A 22,956-nucleotide genomic window follows, 5' to 3' on the forward strand; every position below is an offset into this window, starting at 1 on the left:
TCCAGCTGGCTTCCATTTTCTAGTCACACAAACCCAGCTGGTCAAGATGTTGAGGCTTTTGCAATTACTAATGACCTTGCACAGATTGTTCATTTACCTACCAGAATACTGGACAATCCTAACCGTACAGCCAACACGCTTGATCTTTTTCTCACAAACAACCCTTTTAAGTACACAGTTGAAGTGAGTGGTCATTTAGGCACGTCACAACGTGGTGATTGTCTCTTCTCCAATGGAGCCTTTATCTCATGGCTATTCCCAACCTCGTGTTGTTTGGCATTACAAGAATGCAAAGTGGATGACCTGCGAGATTTCTTTTATTTTCATTGGTCGGATTACTGTTTCAAAACTGATGTCAATGTTTGCTCAGATTGTGTCAGTGAAATTATTCTTGTAGGAATTCAATCCTTTATTCCACACACCACCTTAATCTCCTCCTATATCTAAACCTTGGTTTTCCAATAAATGTGCTAAGGCTGTTCAAGAGAAGAATGTTGCATATCGTAATTGGCTTGTTTTCAATTCTTCAGTTTCATTTTCTGCCCATACCAGAGCTCGTAGCAATTGCAAAGCAGTTATTAATCGGTCAAAACTAGATTTTGAACAGGCTAAGAGTAAACTTGCTCCTTGCTCTAATGGTAGCAGAGCATTCTGGTCTCTTGAGAAAGCTATCCGCCGCAATTTTTGCCCATCTGCTCCCACCTCTATCAAAACTAGGTGGTTTTATTGTCACTTCAGCCAAGGATAAAGCTGACCTGCTAGCATCCCATTTTTCTTCCAACTCAAGTGTTAATGATCATGGAAAAACACCTCCCACCCTTCAATGCCTCTTGTGGTCTTCCATAAATAAAAGGATGTCAGAAGGATTTTGAGGAACCTAGATGCTAAGGAAGCTCCAGGTCCTGATGATATTTCTCTACTTATTCTCAAGACCTGCGCTCCTGAACTTTGTCTAGTTGTTTTCTGTATTTTTTCACTTTCTTGTTCCAAAGGTATTTTTCCTTCTGCTTGGAAATTTGCTAATATCCATCCACTTCCTAAAAATGGTGGTAAACCCCTCCCATCCAATTATCATCCCATTGCAATTGCTTCCACTCTCTCTGAAGTAATGGAGAAATCAATTAACTGCCAACTCCTAAACTATCTTCAAACCTTCCCTCTGATCAACGATTGCCAGTATGGATTCTGTAAGTGTTGATTGCTTGTGATATTCTGGCTTATGTCACCCATTTATGGACAAATTCAATGGAAACTTTTGGTGAAACAAGCATCTCTCGACATCTCAAAGGCTTTCAGTTGTGTTTGGCATAAAGGTCTTCTAAACAAGCTTCCGTCTTATGGTTTGCCAACTGTTTTTTGTAATTCGTTATCCAGTTTTTCTCTCACTGCTCACTTGAGGGTGATGCTAGATGGCTCTCTGTCGTCTAACTTCTCCACTAATGCCGGTATCCCACAAGGTTCAGTTCTTTCCCACATTCTTTTCCTCTTGTATATTAATGATCTTCTTCCATTGACAGGAAATCTTATCCATAGTTTTGCTGATGATAGCACATTGCATTCCAATTTGAGAAACCTCAATCAGCTTCAACTTGTCAAATGTCCACTACCAATTCCTTAAATGCCAATCTCCAGATAATGCTCCAGTGGAGCAAAGACAACTTAGTTGATTTCAATCCTTCTAAAACTCAGTCTTGGCTTATATCTTGCAAGGGTTCTTCTGCTCCTCTGCTTATCTTTGGTGTCACTCCGATTTCTAGGCAAGATGATATATCTTGGGAATTACCCTGACTTATCCCTCTTGGCACAAGCACATTACAAATATTGCTTCCTCTGCATCACAAAAACTTGGTTTTCTCTTTTGCTCTCTGCATTACTTTTCTTCTGAACAGCTGTTTACTGTGTACAAATCGCAAATCTGCGATATCATGGAATATTGTCCCCACATCTGGGGCGGTGCCCCCAAAATCTCCCTCAGGCTTCTAGATTCCATTCAGAAGAGGGCAGTTAGGTTAATTAATGACTCATCTCTAACAGAGTTGATCCACTCTATCTCATAGACATTCTGTTTCTGCATGCGTTTTCTACAGATACTTCCATGGGCACTGTTCTTCTGAATTGGCTTCTCTAATTCCTGCTCTCTCTTTTAAAACAGTCAAAGCACATGTTGCCACCAGCCAACATCCATTTACTGGCCAACTTCAAACTCACAGAACCAACTTTTCAGCTTCCTCGTTTATTCATTCAACTGCATTTTCTGGAGCAGCCTTCCTGCATACGTATTTCCTGAAAATTAGTCTACAGCAGTTCATGTAACGTCAAGAAATATCTTCTTTCGTCTTCTCAATCTCCAACCCATGCACGGTACTAAGTACTATAGGTTCTAATACCTCGTGTTTGGGGTTTTCATAAAAAAAAAATGGCGTCTCCTTAGCCAGGTGGGCAGGAGCATCAGTGCGTAGCACACGCTTCTTGATTAAACCGGGTTTGAGCCCGTGACCACAAAATACAGAGGATGCGGAAAGGTCAGGGAATGACCACCGCATATCCCCGGAGCAGTATGGCCTTAGTTGATAATGCTCCTCAAAACCAAATAACAACAACAACATAAAAAAATAATAATAATAAAAATTCAACGAGTTAACCTTGAAAGCTACGAGGCTTTTCATACCGACTAAGAAATACTGTTCAAGGTTTTGGACTACTATGCAAGTTGGAGCAGTATGACATTAAGGGCAAGATACTGCTATGGATAAAGGATTGGTTAAGTGTGAGAAGACAGAGTGGTAATCAATGGACACTGCTCTTCGTGTACTAATGTTATAGTTGTGTACCCCAGGGGTCCGTCTTGGGCCCATTGCTATTTTCTGTATTTATCTATGATGTCGATGAAGGTATATCAGACTTAATTTCCAAGTTGGCACACAATACGAAGGTTGGTAGCGTTGTTAATGACAATAAGGATCTGGAAAAGTTGGCCAGATGTGCAGAGAGGTGGCAACTGAAGTTTAACATTGACAATGCAAAGTGCTGCATATGGAAGCAGTAACCCCAGAGTAGTAATCTACCAACTGTCTGGTACTACTCTGGGTAGTGGGGAATGAAAAAGATCTGGGGTTTAATTGTTCAGTCATATGAAGTTTTGTGAGTAGTCCAAAAAGGCTGCAAGACTAGCTCATGGGGTATTGTCAATGATATATAGGAATTTTGCTAGCAGGGATAAGGAGGTGATTGTTCCCTTGTATAAGGCAATGGTTAGGCTACACCTTGAGTACTGCATACAGGTTTGGAGTTCTCCTTTTAGGAAAGATGTAGAGCTGCTAGAATGAGTACAGAGAAGTGCAACGAGATTAGTGAATGCAACAAAGGGTTCCTGTTACCAAGAAAGGCTTAAGTTCTGCATATTGCATAGTCTGGAGATGAGGTACCAGCGAGGTGATCTGATTGAGGTGTATAAGGCCTTAAATGGTTTGAGCAAGCTCAATGTTGATAGGATTCTTCCTCTTGCTCAAATTCTGCACTTGAGGGGACATAAATTCAAATTGAGGAAAGACAGTTGAAGAATAGATGTGTTGAAATTTGCTTTTAGCTAGTGGCTGGTTGATTGTTGGAACAAACTTCCATTTGTTGTTGTGGAAGTTGACAGCTTAATTAAATTCAAGGCTGAACTAGACAGAATTTGAAGTCAATGAATGGGTGAAACATAATTCACCCATCTTTATTATTTCTATATTATCAAAATATTATATAATATGTAAATATTATATTTCACCTACCTAATATTATACTAAACAATGACAAACTGAAACAGATTTGAAAACTGTGTTTTGTGGTTGTGTAATTGCCACAATTAATGTGAGCAAGAATAAACAGCCACATCACATTTTACACGATTCGTAACTTAAGTTATAATTTGTACCACTAATGTTGATATGGACACTGGGAAGATTTAATGAGAATGAGTCTCTCGGCTCTATGCTATATAACTGTTATGAGTATGAACAACCAGAAACTTAGCTAGGTTTTTGGCACCCTTGGCAAATTCGTGGCTACACGCCTTTTTTCGATAATTGGTAAAATAATAATAAATAATATTAAATACAGTTGGATTTCTGTTGAACGACCTTCTTTATAGCGAATTTTTTTTTATTTCGCCTTGTTAATTACATTTAAAATAGTTTCCTTAGAATGAAGAAAATTTTCCATTTAATGAATTTCATGGTCACAGTAATGAATATCTGAGTGACTCTGACATTTTGGACAGTTAAAAAAAAAAAAAAAAAAAAAAATTAATCTAAGGGACATGTGGATTTTTGTTTTCTAAACAGTCGAACTTGGTTATAATTAGCATCAAGGGACCGACACAATTTCCTAGCTGTAACCAATACTCACTATATCAGAGATGAGTTAAATCTAGCTCCTATTTTTTTTTTTTTTGTCCTCCCCTTTTCCCATTATTATATGGGGTCTAGCATTTTTATTGTTCTGGCATGCAATTTTTACGGCTGGATGCCCTTCCTGACTCCAACCCTCACCCTTTATCCGGGCTGGGAATATGTGGTGGTCATTTCCTGACCTACTGCATCCTCCGTATTTGGTGGGTACGGGCTCGAACCCCGGTCTAATCAAGAAGCGTGTGCTATGCACTACTGCTCCTGTCCACCTGGCTATGGAGGCACCTAAATCTAGCTCCTATATTTTTTTTAATTCTCAATAACTTGGTAAAAAGATGGATTCAAAAAACAAAAAATATTAGAGAGAAAAATAATTAGTATATACCTACATATGATTTGTATTAATATGCTTGTATTTGATTTTTAAATTAATCCAGCCTACCATTGTTACAAAATTGTCATGTCCAAATTGTTTAGCAAATTTTTCCGCTTGAGCCATCAAGACCAGCAGTCTATTGGAAATCCAGCACTTCTTTGTGTAGTGAACCATTGACGTCTGTAACCTCTCACTTTCTAAATTTTTTTTTTTTTTTTTGGTTCTTTTCCAGTGTTAATATGTAAAGATGTTTATTCTTCCACAATGTTGATACTGTTGAAGAGGACAAACAAAACTTGGTACACACTTCAACAGTTGTAATCTTGTTATTTCCATGCTCGTTATAACCAAGTTCGACTATTTTCTGTATTTGATTTCAATTTTAAATTGGTCTTGATTAATTTCATGGTATTTTTCTGATGATAAAATAGCTTTAGTTTCTAAATTCTCACTTGTCATTGAATGGAATGCTTCATCAGTCAAAAAATTAGTTTTCTGCTATCTTTTTTAGAGATTCGGACATTTCATTTAACTGCATTATAACAGAACCAATTATTGATAAACAAGAAATTTTTATTCCATAGAAGTTCTATGATTCATCTTCAGCCTGCACAGCTGGCATTTTTTTTTCCTTTCGCCTTCCTCTTTCCAACTGGTACTATTGTCTTTTTTTTTTTTTTTTTTTTTTTTTTCAAGTTTTCTCAATTTCAGTAAAAGCATTATAAATTTCATTGTTTCTTAGATCTTTAAAATATTCTACAAGTCCTTTAATTAATATGGATGATCAATAAATATCCTGTTTTTTTTTTTTTTTTGCTGTGATATGACTATTTATCCTTTTAAGTATCAAATTCTACAGGCATTAGAAATGCAATTAAACTTGTAACTACTCATTTGATGGTACAATGATTTAGCAAGAGATAGTCACCAAGTAAATAATCATCTTTCATTTCATCTAATATTAAAATAATTTGTTGGAGTTGCCCATATACGGTACTTATGGCATTTACTTTCAAACCCCATCTTGTATCGGTGTCTCTTCCGGCTGATTTTTATGACCGATGATAGTTTTTCCCATCTGCTAGTGTATAAAAAGAAATTGTACAACTGTATGGTTCCGAAAAATGAAACATCTTCATTAATGCTGGCCGCATGCACCACACCTATCAAATTAAGATTGTACACACGCACTTTTTTTGTTGTTGCGTCTTATATTTAATTATATTTCACTCTATAATTTTATCAGTCTATTTTTATATTTTTAAACCGTGATATATTTGACATCTTCAGTCACTCGAGGTTTCGTGGAGGATTTGATGGGATCTGTGATTTTTGGCATGCTGGATCGTTCATGTGCTAAGAGTGATGAACATTCAATTATTTTAAGAAGTTATTATACATTTTTAAGTCTGTCTTGGAGAGTATGGTGCAGAAGTCATCCTATGAAGTATTGAGGTAAACTCTTGCGTATTTTTAAGTTTAACATGCAATATACCAAGCAAGGATTTCTCCTTTTGAAATATGGCTTGGACACCTTTGTACTTTCCCGATGTATTAGTGCCATTATCGTAGCCTTGACCACATATTTTCTGTTGTGTTTATGAAATTGATAAACCTTTCTTCAATTGCACATTTATCATCTGAAAATTTTACATACCGAATAATTTGTTAATTGGTCTGTGTGATTTGGAGTGCTACCAAATATTATACTATAACAGTTTGGATTTCTTTCATTATTTCACTTTGTACTTTTGGTGCTAACAAATTATTAAATTCATTTTGAATTTCTGACAATAAATAATCATTGTGGTGAGATTCCAGAGCAATTTTCATACCACCATGAAATTAGCTTACAAATTTGATCAAGTTTAAAAATATACCGCAATTTTTTTTCCTTCAGTATTGATATTACTAGCATGTCCATGAAATGCCAAATTATTTTCAGCACAGAAATATATATATTTTAATACTATGGTGTCATTTTGAAATTTAACTTCTTAGTGCTGCTTGTCAACATCCTCAATTAGTCCACCTTTTTAATGACCCTTTTCTAATAATTTCCATTTTGTGAACTTATTTGTTTTAACAAATTGTCACAAAATAGAACGTTTGGATTTAGATGTTTGCTGTCCCAAAATTATCTGAGCTGCAAAATGGAACATTATTTCTGCCAGATACAAATAAGAGGCATGGAAAACAACAATATTTTATTTTTGTTTGCATCTTTGTTTTTGCAATAAAATAATAATTTCCTCTTTTTTTTTTTTTTTAATACCTTCATTTTGTATTTCCACAAATGGTTGAAACATTGGCCATTAGTGACAGGATACACTGAAAATATGGTGTACTGTATACAGTACACTACGTTCAGGACTATGTTACACTTTAAGCGATTGTTTTTTGTGGATATTAAAATTCTATCTGGTTGAATCATTAAAATTCTTACATGTTCTGTATTAATATTATTGCTACCATCATTTTCTTCTGCCAACCATTTTTGTTATTCTCCATACTTTAATTCTTTGAAAATAATTTCAACTACAGTAAACCCCCGCTATTCGCGGTCACTGATTTAATATAAAATGAAACCTAAAAAATGTGAATTTTAAAGCGCCATGAATATTTTCCGCCATAAAAAAACATAGGCGTGGCTAAAATCTTTTCCGGTCAAAACAGCACTCGGTGGGTGGGGGGGAGAGGGGTGAAAAAACGCAAGCTTGGATGTTTCTCGCTAATCCTTGTTCAGTGTGTTATGCGCTTGTCATGGAAGGTTTCGTCGTTTGCTTTTAATTTATATGCTTATAAATTGAATAAATTTATCAATTTATAAATTGATATGCTTACAAAAGTGATAAATCTACCGTTTTGCCTGTGAAAACAGACTTTTTTGAGTGTGTTAACGGAAGAAAGTGACTTTATTGTGGACAAGTTCTTTCTAACCCGTACAAAAATATGGCTATGAATAACAAGGGAAATGTGAAAATATCAGAATCTGATGACATTAGTGAATAAAATTGAGTTATTAGACAAAATTTCTAATGGTGAAAGTGTCTCCTCAGTGGCAAAACATTATAAAATCAATGAGTCAACGGTACGATCAATCAAAAAATTGGAAGAAAAAATCTGCTGTAGTGTCCATTAAAGCGCGCTAATTGCTTCAAAAATTTGCTCTGTAACTCGTGATGTTAAATTTTAAAAAATGGAAAAGGCTTTAAACCTGTGGATAGAAGACCGAACTCAAAATAAAATTCTGTTAAGTTCACTCATCATTCGTGAAAAGGCAAAACTCCTTTATCAACACTTTAGCGAAACTGGTGATAGTACTGGCGGGATAAGTTTTTTGGCTAGCAAAGGTGCAGTTTGAAAGATTTGTTTGAAATTTCTATTAAATATTACATTTAATATTAAATTGTTTCTTATTTTCATTTCGATGCCATATGCTTGCAATTCACTATGTACTGTCTATGTACATAGTCATATTATGAAGGTACATATAATACATAGATTGACAAAATTTTAGACTAGTTTTTCTTATATATTTCATACTTTGGAACGGAACCCCTTTATTACTATGGGAGCAATAACTCGGTATTTGCGGCATTTCTCAGGAACGTAACCCCCGCGAATAGCGGGGGTTTACTGTATTTGGGTCTTTTTCTTGGTCTTCCATTTCAGTGGCATCATCATTTGTTTCATCCTCATTCGAATTATGTTCCTTTTCGTTGTCACTTTCAGGTTTGGAGTGGCTTATTGTAAGCCAGTTTTGTTTTGTAAACTAGCAGAATGTGGTGGTTTTTTTTTGTAATTTTCTCTTTATGCAGTACGGATGTCTGCTTTTTTTTTCTTTGGTAGTAAGTCTAAAATTAATTGGGCTTTTGTTGTTTTATTTCAATTATAAATGACAATATTTACAATAACCTGTTTATATAGCGAACAAGAACACTATACGCACATTATTTATAACTTCTAATTTATTCAGTATCGTAGATCGTATGCAATGTGTGAATTGTGAACAGCTGTGTGTTCGAGCATGCTCTGATAGTGGTCGCCTGATTGGTTCCTTCAAAATTATGTTCTGGACGGCAAATAGATCTATGCTGCTATGCAATATGTATTCATATTTAAGGATGCATGCAGGCTTGAATTGCCCTCTGAAAACATGCCATTTGGTGAAAATTAATAGGGGGGGCTATTTCATCAGCTAGCTTTGGGTGTCGAAATAGCTTGGCACAAAACTGATGTGGCCTGTCAGTGGCACTGTTTTGATACCTACTGGTGCCCGTGGCACCTGCCCCAATGCTAAGACAGTTCCCACACTACTGTGAACAACTACACAGAGGAAGGCCAATAGATCAGTTTGCCTTTTAATTCTGGACTTGAACTTCCAAGACATTTAAAGGAAGTTATGGATTGCTCACTCACACTAAGTTTTCTGGATTTATTGGATGAGTGTTTTCTACAGCATGTTGGAAAGGCAACAAGAGAAAGTATCTTTCTCTTGTTGCTTTCCAACTGATTATCAGCAGTGATTCTGCAAGATATCTCTATTGTTAACACTAGGAGGAAAGGATTTTTTTTTCCCTCTAAAAGTGACTACAGTGGTCATAAAGTCTAAATTCCTTTCAGTGGGACCAACTGATGATATTACCAAATTTGCATTTGGTAATATGGTTTAAATGAGAAGCATTCGGGTTGTTATGTTGTTATTATTTTAGGAGCATTAGCAACTAAGGCCATATTGCTCTGGGGATATGCAGTGGTCATTCCCTGACCTTTCCGCATCCTCCGTATTTGGTGGCTCACGGGCTCGAACCCCAGTCTAATCAAGAAGCATGTGCTATGCATTGCTGCTCCTGCCCACCTGGCTATGGAGGTGCCAAGCATTCAGGAAAGTAATCAGAAGCCACTAAGCTTTTTATACTAAGATATTATTCAAGATCTAAATGGATACCAGATGAACTGATAAGACTGCTGGCAGGAGAAGCATGGAATCCAGCATCAAGTACAAATGAATCTGTAATAAGGTCACTAAAGGGACTAGGCTAGTTACCACTATAAGAAAAGGTTCAACAATATCAGCCCACCAAATGTGAATGACATAAGTATCGATAATCCTGTTTAGATTGCTTACAGCCTAAAATATTTTGCATTTGCATTCACATGTGAAGAAATTTTTAGGGATGGTAATAGTAGAAGTTCACTACTGGGAGCTAAATGATTTTATGACTGAGAAGAAAGCGGAAGAGAAATTTCTGAAGCTATAGATAAATACAAGTACCTGGTGCTTGTGGGCATTCACATATATTTAAAAACAGCAAAAAGAAGTGAACAAACCCTTAGCCATAATTATCAGATCATCCTTGAATGTGTGCAGTTCCTATAGATTGGAGGCGTACAAATATCTCCCATTCATAAAGAAGGAGCAATGTGAGCAATTATACACCTATAAGCGCAACTACTGTTCCAAGGAAAATAGTGGAGTCAGTAGTTAAAGTATTGCAGATCATCTTAACAGAAATGGAATTATATGGAAATCACAGCATGATTTATTAATGGGGGGGGGGAATCCTCTGACTGGTCTGATTAGCTACTGTTATACAGTAACAAAGGAACTGGATATGAATAATTTTATATCATGTAGTAATAGTATTTGCCATATAGTGCAACGAAGCCACAGGCTTTTTCTGCACTGGTAAAAAAAAAAAAAAAAAAAAAGTTAAGAAAATGCAAATTATATGCTTCCTGCTCACACAGTAATAGTAGTAGAGCATGTGCTGCAAGGAAGCAAGTGTTATAAGCTTATGTAGCATCAGCCAAAGAAAAAAAAATTTGCACATACATTCCCTCTAAAAGATAGCATTAGTAAAGGCACATGATGCAAGAAAGCAAGCTTATATAGCATCAGCCAAAAAAAACCCTTCTCATTTCACCCATCCATTTGTTCCAAATGTTTGTCTAGTTCTGCTTGAATCTATTTAAGCTATCAACTTCTACAACGGCAGATGGAAGTTTGTTCCAATAATCAACCACCCGCTGGCTAAAGGCAAACTTCAGCACATCTATCCTACAATTGTCTTTCCTCAATTTGAATTTATGCTCTCTGAGGCGATTATTCTGAGCAAGAGGAAGAATCCCTTGAATGGTTTGAGCATGCTCAAACCATTCAAGGCTTTATACACCTCAATCAGATCACCTCGCAGGTGCCTAGTCTCCAGCCACTGTAATTTGCAAAACTTAAGCCTTTCTTCTTAAGAGCAACCCTTTTTTTCCATTCACTAATCTTGTTGCTCTTCTCTTACTAGTTTCAGCAGCTCTACAGCCTTCTTAAAATGAGGCCTCCAGACCTGTATACAGTACTCGAGGTGTGGCTTGACCATTGCCTTATACAAGGAGATAATCACCTCCTTATCTCTGCTAGAAAAATTGCTGTATATCATTGACAAGACACCATGAGCTACTCTTGCAGACCATCTGTACTGCTCAATAAACTTCATATCTAACTGCACAATAAATCCCATCTAAACTATCCAGTTGGCCTTTGAATTTATTCAAACTGTCAGCCTCAATTACCTGTGAGGGTAACTTATTCCAGTAATCAATACATCTCTGGTTAAAAGAAAACTTCCTACAATCTAATCTAAAACTCAACCCTTGTAATTTGAATTTATGGCCCCTAGTTCTGGAATTCTTTATAACAGTGATAATTCCACCATTCATTTTACTGATCCCTCTCAGAGCCTTATAAACCTCAATCAGGTCACCTGTGAGGTGCCTAGTTGTGAAACAGACCCACATAATAGGAATCTTTCTTCTTATGGTTGTCCTTCTGCCGAGCTCACTATTCCAGTTGCCCATCTTTGCACCCTTTCACGAAGCTCAATGTCTTCTTTCAGATAAGGTATGCATACTTTAATGCAGTATTCCAAATGTGGTTTTACAATTGCCTTATACAGTGGGCTTATGACTTCCTTATATCTACAGGATAATATTCTATAAATCATTGATAGTACACCATGGGCTTTCCTGGCTGCTTACACTACTTACACTGTTCAGAAAACTTCACATCTGCCTATATTGTAACTCCCAGATCCTTTTCCTCCTCCTCCTCTGTTTTTAATTCAACCCCACCAAGTGTATAATTTATTTGTGGGTTGCTGTTCCACAAGTGTAGGTAGGACCTTTCATTTAACAACATTAAAATAGCTACCACTTCTCTGACCATCTTTGAAGTTGGTTCAAGTAACCTTGAATGAGCACTGCTTGGCACTGATTGATCATTAATGACTCTGCCAATCTTTGCATCATAATCATCTGCAAATTTTGATATCATGCCATATATCCCTTCGTCGATAATTTATGAAAATGAGAAAACACTGGTCCAAGAACTGATCCTTGAGGGAACCCACTCCTGATGTTACACCAATCTGAAAATATCCATTAATCGCAACTTTCTGCCCTGCATCCACTCAGCAATCCATCTTTAGAATCTTACTAGTAATCCCTACCTGTTCAAGCTTATACACTGACCTCTCATGAGAGACTGAGTTAAATGCTTTGCTAAAATCCAAATAAACTGTGTGAAAATTGTTCCCTAAATCCAGCTCGTGAGTAACTGTGTCAGAATAGCCTAAGTTAGTTAAGCATGATTTATCCTTAACAAAGCCATATTGTGTGTCCCGAATTCCATATCTATTTAAATGTCCCCGGATTGCACTATTAATCATTGGCTCTGATTTTTTCCTACCACTGAAGTCAGACTAACTGGTCTATAGTTACCAACTTCACTCTTAGAACCACACTTAATATTGATAGTGCCTTGGCACTTCTCCAATCCAAAGGAATCTCCCCCGAAGGCCAAAGATGCCCTCATAATTAACCTCAATGGTTCAATACACTTCCTCGTGCTCTCCGAGGTATATTCCATCAAGGTATACTGCAGGGTACATTCCATCAACTCTGAGAGTCTTATTTGCCTTTATGCTCAAAAGTTTTTCCAATAAACAATCTTCTATAATTACAACATAATTTCACATGGCTCACTTGCCCAGCCTCATCTCAGCATGAAGGGTCTTTTTTCAGTAAAGACCAATGCAAAATACCTATTTAATTCATCTGCAACATCGACTGGGTTATCTAAGACTTTCCCACATCCAATGCATAAGGGTTTGATCTGATTAGCTTTCTTCTTTATTGTATAGTCAGTCCTCGTATAACACGTGTTTACACGAATTCGATCATACACGATTTATAAATAGGGGAACGATATCTTATATAACACGAACCAAATTCGCTTATGCACGATTCGCCTTTGTGTTTACAAGAAATGGCAGTCGAACGTGGAATCATCCCAACCGAACGCAATACGTTAGGAATGAAGAGAAGATTCTGAAAATGTATTTGTTTTTTATATCAGTGAAGGGGAAACACATTTCACCATAATAACGTAAAAAAACCAACACAATTCCGACTATCGGTATAATCGCAAATGCAATTAAATCGAGTTTACTACCAGTTTATAACAGATTCCACTAGCAGAAACGAAACTGGAAATTGTTTTTATTGTTTTATGGTAGTAACCCCCAGAAATGTGCTTTAGTAAAATGTGGGGTGTTAATAGTGTATCTCGGCCTTTATGGTGTTGTTTATTCAGTTGCTATACGCGCACAGCTTTGTTTATGTGTATCAAGCGTGCCTCCTCGTTTTGTAATTGCGCTTTATTCCCTAAAAATTAGTAAAATACTTAAAAGGTGTGAAAAGGAAGCGTCCTGGTGAAGACACTGCAGATTCAGAGAGAAAAGAAAAGCAACATCGATAAACAGAGGCAGACTGGGTCAAAAATTCTTACCCGGGAAAATTTATAGTGGCCTCATACTATGGTTTATGGCCAAAATCACATCAGCCTCTGGCCCACCGGCGTTACCCCGGTAAGGTTTATGGCCAGTCGCCTCTGTCGATAGAGAAAAAATATGAAATTGTGACATGCTTTGAGGGAAATGAAAGACCATGTGATATTGCACGTGCTACAGACCTAAATGAGGCAACGCCGAGAATTAGAAAGAGTGCAGAGAAAATAAAAACAACTTCCATAGCAGGAACAACTCAAAGTGTAATTAAAATCCATTAGATTAAGACACAAAGAATTGGAAGAGATGGAATGGCTGTCATCTGTTTGGATAGAAAATCAAACAAAAAACAAGTTTGCTTATGACAGAAGCAAAGGCATTAGCAATATTTTATTACGTAATAGTCGTAATAAAATGCGTAAGTATTTTATTACGATTATTTATTGTGTTTGGTAATGTTTTGGTTACAAATGTGTGTTCAATCTTGGGTGGTCGGCACCTAACCCTATTTTTCCCCATAGGGCCTGTTTATATTGCACGATTTTGCATTGCACGAGGGTTTCTAGGAACGCAACTATCGTGCTATACGAGGACTGACTGTATTCACATACAGAAAACCTTGTCCACTATTCTTTGCTCTCTTAGCCAATGCTTTCTCATATGGAGCCTTGGCCTCCGACTTATTTGTGGTACTATTACATATTAATTTTTACCTGTTGTAGGCTTCAATACTTTTCGTCGCTCAGTAGCTGTCCCATGCTATCTCTTTATGCTCTATTTGACCAGCAAGCTCAGTCATCCATTTTGGTATCCTCCTCCAGTAATATTTTCTTTAAGGTATCTGTGTGTTCATGGCTTCTGTGATTTTTGCTTTAAAAGTATTCCATAATTCGAATGTATTCACATCCTTTGGGAATCTGCCTCACTCACTGATGCTGCTATATAGCGTGTTAAACTGTCAAAGTTCCCCCCCCCTTCTGAAGTTAAAACCTCTGCCTTTACCTTTAACTACTGTAACAACTCTCTTCATCTTCCAGTTGGTGATTACATGATCACTTCCTGTACTTTAAGCCCTGTGATGTCATCTGATTCATTAGTAATGAAAAGATAAAGAATATTCTCGCCCCTAGTACTTTCTCTAACGTGTTGGTACAAATAATCTAGTTTATTCAAAAAAGGTTTTCCCCATAGTTAGTTTCCCACCCACTTATTTCAATTAGTCTGGGGCAGATTAAATTAGAGACGTAGGGACTAGATGCACTGCTCAGAAAACATCTGACACGATGTTTTCTGAGCAGTGCAAATAGGCTGCTATAACAGCTCATGCGGTTCTCTCAGTGATGTACAGGAAGTATGCCAACAGGGAACAGGAGGTGATTATTCTATTGTGCAAGGTTAGGCTACCCTTGAGTACTGTGTACACATCTGAAAGACTTTTTAAGAAAGATATGTATCTCTTAGAATGGGTGCAGAAAAGGGCAACCAGGTGTGTGTGTGTGCATGTGCACACACGCACAGGGATACTTTTACCACAAAAGTCTTTGGTTCTTGGAAACTAAGCATGTATGATGAAGCTTGGTTGAAGTTTTTGTGGATTTAAATGGATAGAGTAAACTAAATGATAGTATTCTAACCATTTCTGAAACATCACACAGAAGAGAATATAAGCTGAAATTGAAAAAGGATGACTGAAGGATAGACATGCAAAAATTTGCTCTCTGTCTGAAAGTAATTTGTTTTCGGAACAAACTACCTTGTGCTGTTTGTTCTGGCATTGACAGTGTTCTGTTTCACATCCACAATGTATACTACGCAGAGATGGAGAGAACCCCTGTTGCCTCTTGACACTAAACACACTCTATCCTGAGTGCAGTGGTACTATATACAGTTAAGTACACTGAAAGGACAGAATTCATGGGATACCTGGTTCCTGGGCAATGCGATGCTGTCACCACTCTTGCTAGTGGACGAACCCACCGCTTGGCATGTATTCACATAGACAGTAATTAGATGTACACTGCATTCACGTAGACAGTAATTAGATGTCAGTATGGATAACCATTGTGAGTTAACCAACTTTGAAAGAGGGATGATAGTGTAGTGGGTGTCCTAAGCATGGGTCACTATTGCAGAGGTGGTACAGAAATTGAACTATCCCTGTTTGACAGTATCAAGTATGTATTGGGAATATTCCATTTCCGGAATAACATCTCATCGTGCACGGTGCCATGGGTGGAGAAAGGTGGTGGATGAGTGCCACGCTCATCCACCACTGTCGACTGCCACAGTTGATGTCTGTCTGGCATTGTTTCAGCCAACCAGAGAGACTTTGGCACAAATCACTGCAGGCTTCAATGAGGGAGGTGCCAGAAACGTCTCAACCATCAGGTGATCATTAGCTGCAATAGGGGCCCCCGACCCACTAGAGTCCCATTGCTAACACCACGACACAGGACTCTATGCCTCAACTGGGCAAAAGAGTTTGCACTGGACCTTGGATGATTGGAGATGGATCTCCTGGTTCAACGAGTCCTGTTTCCAGTTATTTCAAGCAGACGGGAGGATGCGTATCTGGTGGAAACTGCTTGAAGCTATGCACCGGTCACATCAAGGAACTGTTCATGCAGGTGGATGGTCAGTAATGGTCTGTGGTGTGTTCAGCTGGCACATGTTGGAACTGCTGGTACATCTAGACACATCTCCGAACGGTTCAGGTTATGTGTCCATCTTCAGACCATCTGTATCTTTTCATGGTCATTGTGCACCCACAGAGCAATGGACTCTTCCAGCAGGACAGGCACCTCGCCACAGAGCCATGGTAACTAGAACATTGTTCAAAGAGCATTCCGCAGATTTTACCACGTGGAATGGCCTCCCAGTTCACTGGACATGAAACCTGTGGAGCATCTTTGGGATGCTGTGTAAAGGTCTGTTTGAACTTTGGATTCTCCACTGTTAATGTTGAAAAAAGCCGTGGGTTGCGGTTGAATTTGAAATTGTCTGCAATTCTGCCCAGACATGATAGGAGGAAGTATATGAAGAGCCTTGTGGATCAGTCCAGCCCTGGTGAGATTGTACAAGGCTTATGGGCCAGAATTTTTCTCAGCCTGATCTGTGCTTGTTAACAGGAGAGACTGCTTTTACAGGGATGGATACACAGAGAGAGAGAGAGAGAGAGAGAGAGAGAGAGAGAGAGAGAGAGGAATGAATGATGATATCCAGCTTAGGACTCTGGGTGTGCCAAGCCCATACTCACCTGATGTGTAACCCCTGGAGTTGCAATGATTTACAATTTTCTGAACATGTACTCCTTGTCTGAGAAGAACTCAAAAGCACTTTCAAATTTAATCCTAAATTGTGACTTTCCTAACATTTCCCTGTACTTATTTAAGTAAATCGTTTTTAAGTCAATATGGAAAATTTTTTAAATTGAAATCTGTTACACATTTTGGCAATATAGATGTGAATATGAAATGTGACATTATTTATTCTGTCTGTAGGGTTACCAGGTGAGCTCCTCTAGGGAAACTTGACAGCATATTGGTTTCACAATATGCACAGCTTCAGGTTTTGTCTGTTCACCTCTTCTACTTCAAAGTATAGGCTTACTGGGTGGTTCCATAAAAATACTGCACATATGAGGAACGTTTGACATACAAAATACTAATCTGAAATATAAAGCAACAATATTGAAACTTTTTACTCAAAATAACAATCTGCAACTTATAAATTAAATTTGATTTGCACAGCTCTTAATTTTTTTATTTAGAAAATAAGTCTCCAAAAATTTGAGAGGTATATGAAGAAAGAGAAAAAACTTCATGCAGAAGCATTTATCTCATTTTGTTCTTAAATCCAAATTCCATTGAAATGGTTGACTTTTATTATTCTGGCTATGTGAAAATAATAAACATGAAAGAACACAGTCCTACCTAAACAGTAATAATTTTAGCATTAGCATTAGTAGAGGCATTTGATGCAAGAAAGCAAGCGTATGCAGCATCAGCCAAAAAAAAAAAAAAAAACCACTTCCACTTCACCCCTCTGTTCGTTCAAAATACCTGTCCAGCTGAGCCTTAAACTTATTTAGGCTATCAACTTCCACGACAAGGGATGGAAGTCTGTTCCACCAACCAACCACCCGCTGGCTAAGGGCAAATTTCCGCACGTCTATCCTACATCTGTCTTTCCTCAATTTGAATTTATGCCCTCTCAGGTGATTATTCTGAGCGAGAGGAAGAATCCCATCAGCATTGAGCATGCTCAAACCATTCAAGGCCTTATACACCTCTATCAGATCACCTCGCTGGTGCCTAGTCTCCAGACACTGTAATTCCCAAAACTTAAGCCTTTCTTCGTAAGAGCACCCCTTTGTTCCATTCACTAATCTTATTGCCCTTCTCTGTACTCGTTCCAGTAGCTCTACATCCTTCTTGAAATGAATCCTCCAGACCTGTATACAGTACTCTAGGTGTGGCCTGACCATTGCCTTATACAAGGGAATAAACACCTTATCCCTGCTAGAAAGATTCCTATATATCATTGACAATACACCATGAGCTACTCTTGCAGCCTGTCTGCACTGCTCAGACAACTTCATATCTGCCTGAACAACCACCCCACAGGTCCCTTTCATTCTCTACCACTGTCAGTGTAGTACCGCAGAGTTGATACGTTGCTCTGGGGTTGCTGTTTCCCATGTGTAGTACTTTACATTTGTCAATGTTAAACTTCATTTGCCACCTCTCAGCCCATCTGCTCAACCTTTCCAGATCCTGTTGCAGCAGCATAGTGTCAGTAGTGTCCTTGACAACCCTGCCTACCTTTGCATCGTCTGCAAACTTCGACATTAAGCTTGATATACCCTCATCAGTATCATTTATGAATACAGAAAACAATAATGGACCCAACACTGAGCCCTGAGGGACTCCACTAATAACATTAGTCCACGACGAGCAGTGTCCATTGATTACCACTCTGTCTTCTCCCCCTCAGCCACCCCTTTATCCACAGCAGCAATTTGCCTCCAATGCCACACTGCTCCAATTTGTGCAGCAGTCTTCCATGTGCATAGTATCAAATGCCTTTCTAAGATCCAAGTATATAATATCAAAGTTATTCCCTGCATCCAGTTCCTTTGTGACTGCATCATAGTATTCAATCAGATTGGTCAGGCATGACTTCCCCTTAACAAAACCATGCTGTGTTCGAGCTATAGCTGAAGTCTTGTCTAAATGATCCTGCAGTGCTTCTTTAACTAGTGCCTCCATTAATTTTCTGGGAACAGAAGTTAAACTCACAGGTCTATAATTACTTGTGTCAGCCTTTGATCCTCCTTTGTGAATTGGGGTCACATTTGCACATCTCCAGTCTGTGGGTACCTCCCCTGAGTCCAAGGAAGCTCTCATAATTATGGCTAAGGGTTTGGCTAAGGGAAACACCAACCGCAGAGCAACGTATCAACTCTGTGGTACTACACTGACAGTGGTAGAGAATGAAAGGGACTTGGGGGTGGTTGTGCAGGCAGATATGAAGTTCTCTGAGCAGTGCAGATGGGCTGCAAGAGTAGCTCATGGAGTATTGTCAATGATATACAGGAATTTTTCCAGCAGGGATAAGGAGGTGATTATTCCATTGTATAAGGCAATGGTCAGGCCACACCTAGAGTACTGTATACAGGTCTGGAGGCCTCATTTCAAGAAGGATGTAGAGCTGCTGGAACGAGTACAGAGAAGGGCAACAAGATTAGTGAATGGAACAAAGGGGTCCTCTTACGAAGAAAGGCTTAAGTTTTGTAAATTACAGTGTCTGGAGACTAGGCACCAGCGAGGTGATCTGATAGAGGTGTATAAAGCCTTGAATGGTTTAAGCATGCTCAATGCTGATGGGATTCTTCCTCAAGCTCAGAAAAATCACCTGAGAGGGCATAAATTCAAATTGAGGAAAGACAGATGTAGGATAGACGTGCGGAAATTTGCCTTTAGCCAGCGGGTGGTTGGTTGGTTTGAACAGACTTCCATCCCTTGTGGTGGAGGTTGATAGCCTAAATAAGTTTAAGGTTCAGCTGGACAGGTATTTTGAACGAACAGAGGGGTGAAGTGGAAGTGGGGGTTTTTTTTCCTTTTTTTTTGGCTGATGCTGCATAAGCTTGCTTTCTTGCATCAAATGCCTCTACTAATGCTAATGCTTACTTCCTTTGCTGCCTCCTTTAATATAACTGGATAGATCCCATCCACTCCGGGTGCCTTTCTTGTGTTTATCTTCAACAATTTCTCCTCCACTTTACTCTCAGTTATTACAAGATTCTCTAGCTTACTGCTAGAGTTGAATACACCTCTTGCTTTCCCCTCGCTAAATAACTCCTCATGTGTGAATGTCGATGCAAAATATTCATTTAGTTTGTTAGCTACCTGAGCAGGATCATCAACAGTTGACCCATCGATATCAAGTGGACCAATCTGATTCATCCCCTTCCTTCTAGAGTTTACATAAGTAAAGAACTCTTTGCTGTTTTTCTTTGCATCCCTTGCCAAAGATTTCTCGTAATCTGCCTTCGCCTGCCTGACCTCCTTTGTAACTTGGTTACAGATCAACTTGTATCTGTCATATGCTTCTGTGTCATGTGTTAATTTGTATGTATCCCATGCATGTTTCTTCTCTGCCATATGCCTCATCAGTTTATCTGACATCCATTTAGGCCTAAACCTTGAACAATATTTCTTAGTTGGTATGTAAAGCCTAGTAGCTTCCAAGATAAGTTCTTTGAATGCTTCCCATTTTGCATTTGCTGTTGGTAACATCATCAGTTGGTCCCACTGTATAGAATTTAAATAGTCTCAGTCCATCATAGTCGCCTTTACGAAAGCAATAACCCTTCCCTTTACCCCTAATGGTAGTTACCTCTTTGAGTAAATCCCACTTCAGCACACTGTGATCACTGCCACCTAGTGGTTCATTTATCTGCAGATTCCTAATGCATGAAGAATCACTGCTGATAATCAAATCAAGAGTATTCCTCCCTCTAGTTGCCTCCCGAACATGCTGATGTAGAAAACAATCATCCAATAAATCCACAAAAGCCTTGCTAGTGTGTGAGTGACCAGTTCTCAAATTCCAGTCAATATCTGGGAAATTAAAATCTCCCATTATAAGACTCTCTGATGTACTGGCCCACTCTATTTCCCTGTACAGTTTCTTATTATACTCATCAGAGTCATTAGGCCTTTAGCACATTCCTACTCTCAATTTTGATCTCCCAATGCTTATGTCACACCAAACTGACTCGACACTGCACTGTCCAGCGATGTCAACTGGCTTCACTTCCTTGGATTTTATGTATTTCTTAACTAATAGCATAACCCCTCATCCCTTCCTATCCAGTCTATCCTTTCTGTAGACGTTGTACTCCCCAAATTCCAGTTCTGCATTCCTTATATCTGTGTGACACCACGTCTCTGATATCCCAACAATATCTGCCTTTGATGTTTTGAGCAATGCCTCAAATTCATCAAATTTATTTACTAAACTCCTAGCATTGGTGTACACGCAAGTATACATGCACCTATTTCTATTCTTAGCTACCCTAACACAACCCATGTGTTTACTTGTACTGCAATGACTCCCAGCAGTCTCTGAAATAACCTGCATCTTGTTTTTCAGGCTTCTGCTCATTCCAATAGAAGCAGTGCAAGAATCTCTTGCCAGTGGCTACTGTTAATCTATTCGTCTTTGTCTCCCCCCAAGCTAGCAGTTTTCCAACCAACCTAACACCGCCTCGATAGCATCAGCAAATGATGCTATGCAGCAAATGATGCAAATGATGCCATCAGCAAACTCTTGCACCCTTTCTATTTAAGTGTATCCCATCCCTGTAGAAGCAATCTCTCCTGTTAACAAGTACAGTCCAGGCTGAAAAAAATTCTACCCCTTGAGCCTTGCACAATCTTTCCACGGCCAAATTGATCGACAAGGCTCTCATCATATACTCCCTCCTATCATGTCTGGGCAGAATTGCGGACACTTTCAAATTCAACCCTATTTCACGGCTTTTTTTCAACAGTGACCTGTACTTGTTAAGCAATTCTGCCGGTCTCCTACTCTTGATATCATTAGTGCCAACGTGTATAACTATATCACCTTTTGTGCCCTTAAAAGATGATATCTGCTCTACAACGTCATGAACCTTTGCCCCTGGCAGACATACCCTGGTCCTGTTGTTGCTGCAAATTTGTTGCAACTAAATTTGTTGCAAAATTTATTAAACCTCAAGAAAATAACTATAATGAAAACTGGATATAACTAAAATTAAACTAGCAAATGTATTAAATGATAATAAAACTTAATTTGAAAATACCAGTCCAGGTCAAAACTGGACTCTTGGCTCTCTCTCACTCACATGTTGATATATTCTTTAAATACATTATTTATAAATCGAACTTGTAAATTGATTTTAGTCTTTCTTTTAGGATGCAGACCCTTTAACACAGAAAAGTCATCAGAGACAGTATATTTATCCTTCCCAGATGCTTAATTCTACTTCTCTTCCTTCATCTGCCCGCATTCCTGCACACTTAATTCCTCATTCAGGCTATCCTATAACCACATCCACAAATTCTCTTCCAATTCATAACTCAAAAGAAAGAGTTGAGAAGAATACAAGGACCATGTCTTATGCAAGTAAGTTCAATAGTTTGCACGTGTTTAACTGCAATGTCTTATTGCACTTTCATTTGCTAATTTTAGCTGGTTTTTTTTTGTTTTTTTTGTTAATTATTTTATCATATTCACTTTTGTGGATTGAAGTTTAATGTTATTTTTCAAATTTTTAGCTACCCATCAGCCAGCAGGGAAATAGCATTCCATGTTCAGAAGTGTAATGTAGTGTGTTCACTGAAGATCATTTGATGCTTCCATTTCTGTGTACATTTACAACCCCCCACCCTTGTATATATATCAGAATATTGCCAAATGAATTGCAGCTACCTTTGAGAAGTGATTTAAAACCATTCACTTTAATCTTAGCGTATTTGTTGTCGCTAATTATTTATATTACTGTTTTAAGAACTTTTTTAATTTATTATGACATCCAGAAATTAATGTTCCAAAAATTCCTTTGAGACTGAACTGTAAAAAATGTTACCTGTGTAGTACAAATAGCTTGTAGTCATTTTGGGAGGCCAGCTGTGTTTTTTTTTTTTTTTTTTTTTTTTAAATAAATTTGCCACTTCACAACTTGAATATTTTGGCAATTAAATTGTTTTCAGCTTAGCACATAACACGAATGCAGATTACACAATAATACTGCACATATGAGTTAGTTAGTTCAACTTATTTCTTGTATAATCTT

The 22,956-nt window shown here is 38.1% G+C and overlaps 1 protein-coding gene across 1 annotated transcript in view; it reads left to right on the forward strand.

Moving 5' to 3' along the window:
• The window catches only part of LOC150080022 (uncharacterized), a 219,187-nt gene extending 196,638 nt beyond the window's left edge, over nt 1–22,549 (forward strand). Inside the window, exons 17-18 of the mRNA XM_090383335.1 lie at nt 22,076–22,286; nt 22,439–22,549. Coding sequence (XP_090239461.1) covers nt 22,076–22,286; nt 22,439–22,464 — 237 coding nt within the window. The 3' untranslated portion in view covers nt 22,465–22,549. The remainder of the gene's footprint in view (nt 1–22,075; nt 22,287–22,438) is intronic.
• The last annotated feature ends 407 nt before the right edge of the window (nt 22,550–22,956 follow it).

The sequence above is a fragment of the Mastigoproctus giganteus genome, chromosome 10 (genome assembly GCF_048544385.1).
Source record: "Mastigoproctus giganteus isolate SK-2022 chromosome 10, ASM4854438v1, whole genome shotgun sequence".
Lineage (NCBI taxonomy): Eukaryota > Metazoa > Arthropoda > Arachnida > Uropygi > Thelyphonidae > Mastigoproctus > Mastigoproctus giganteus.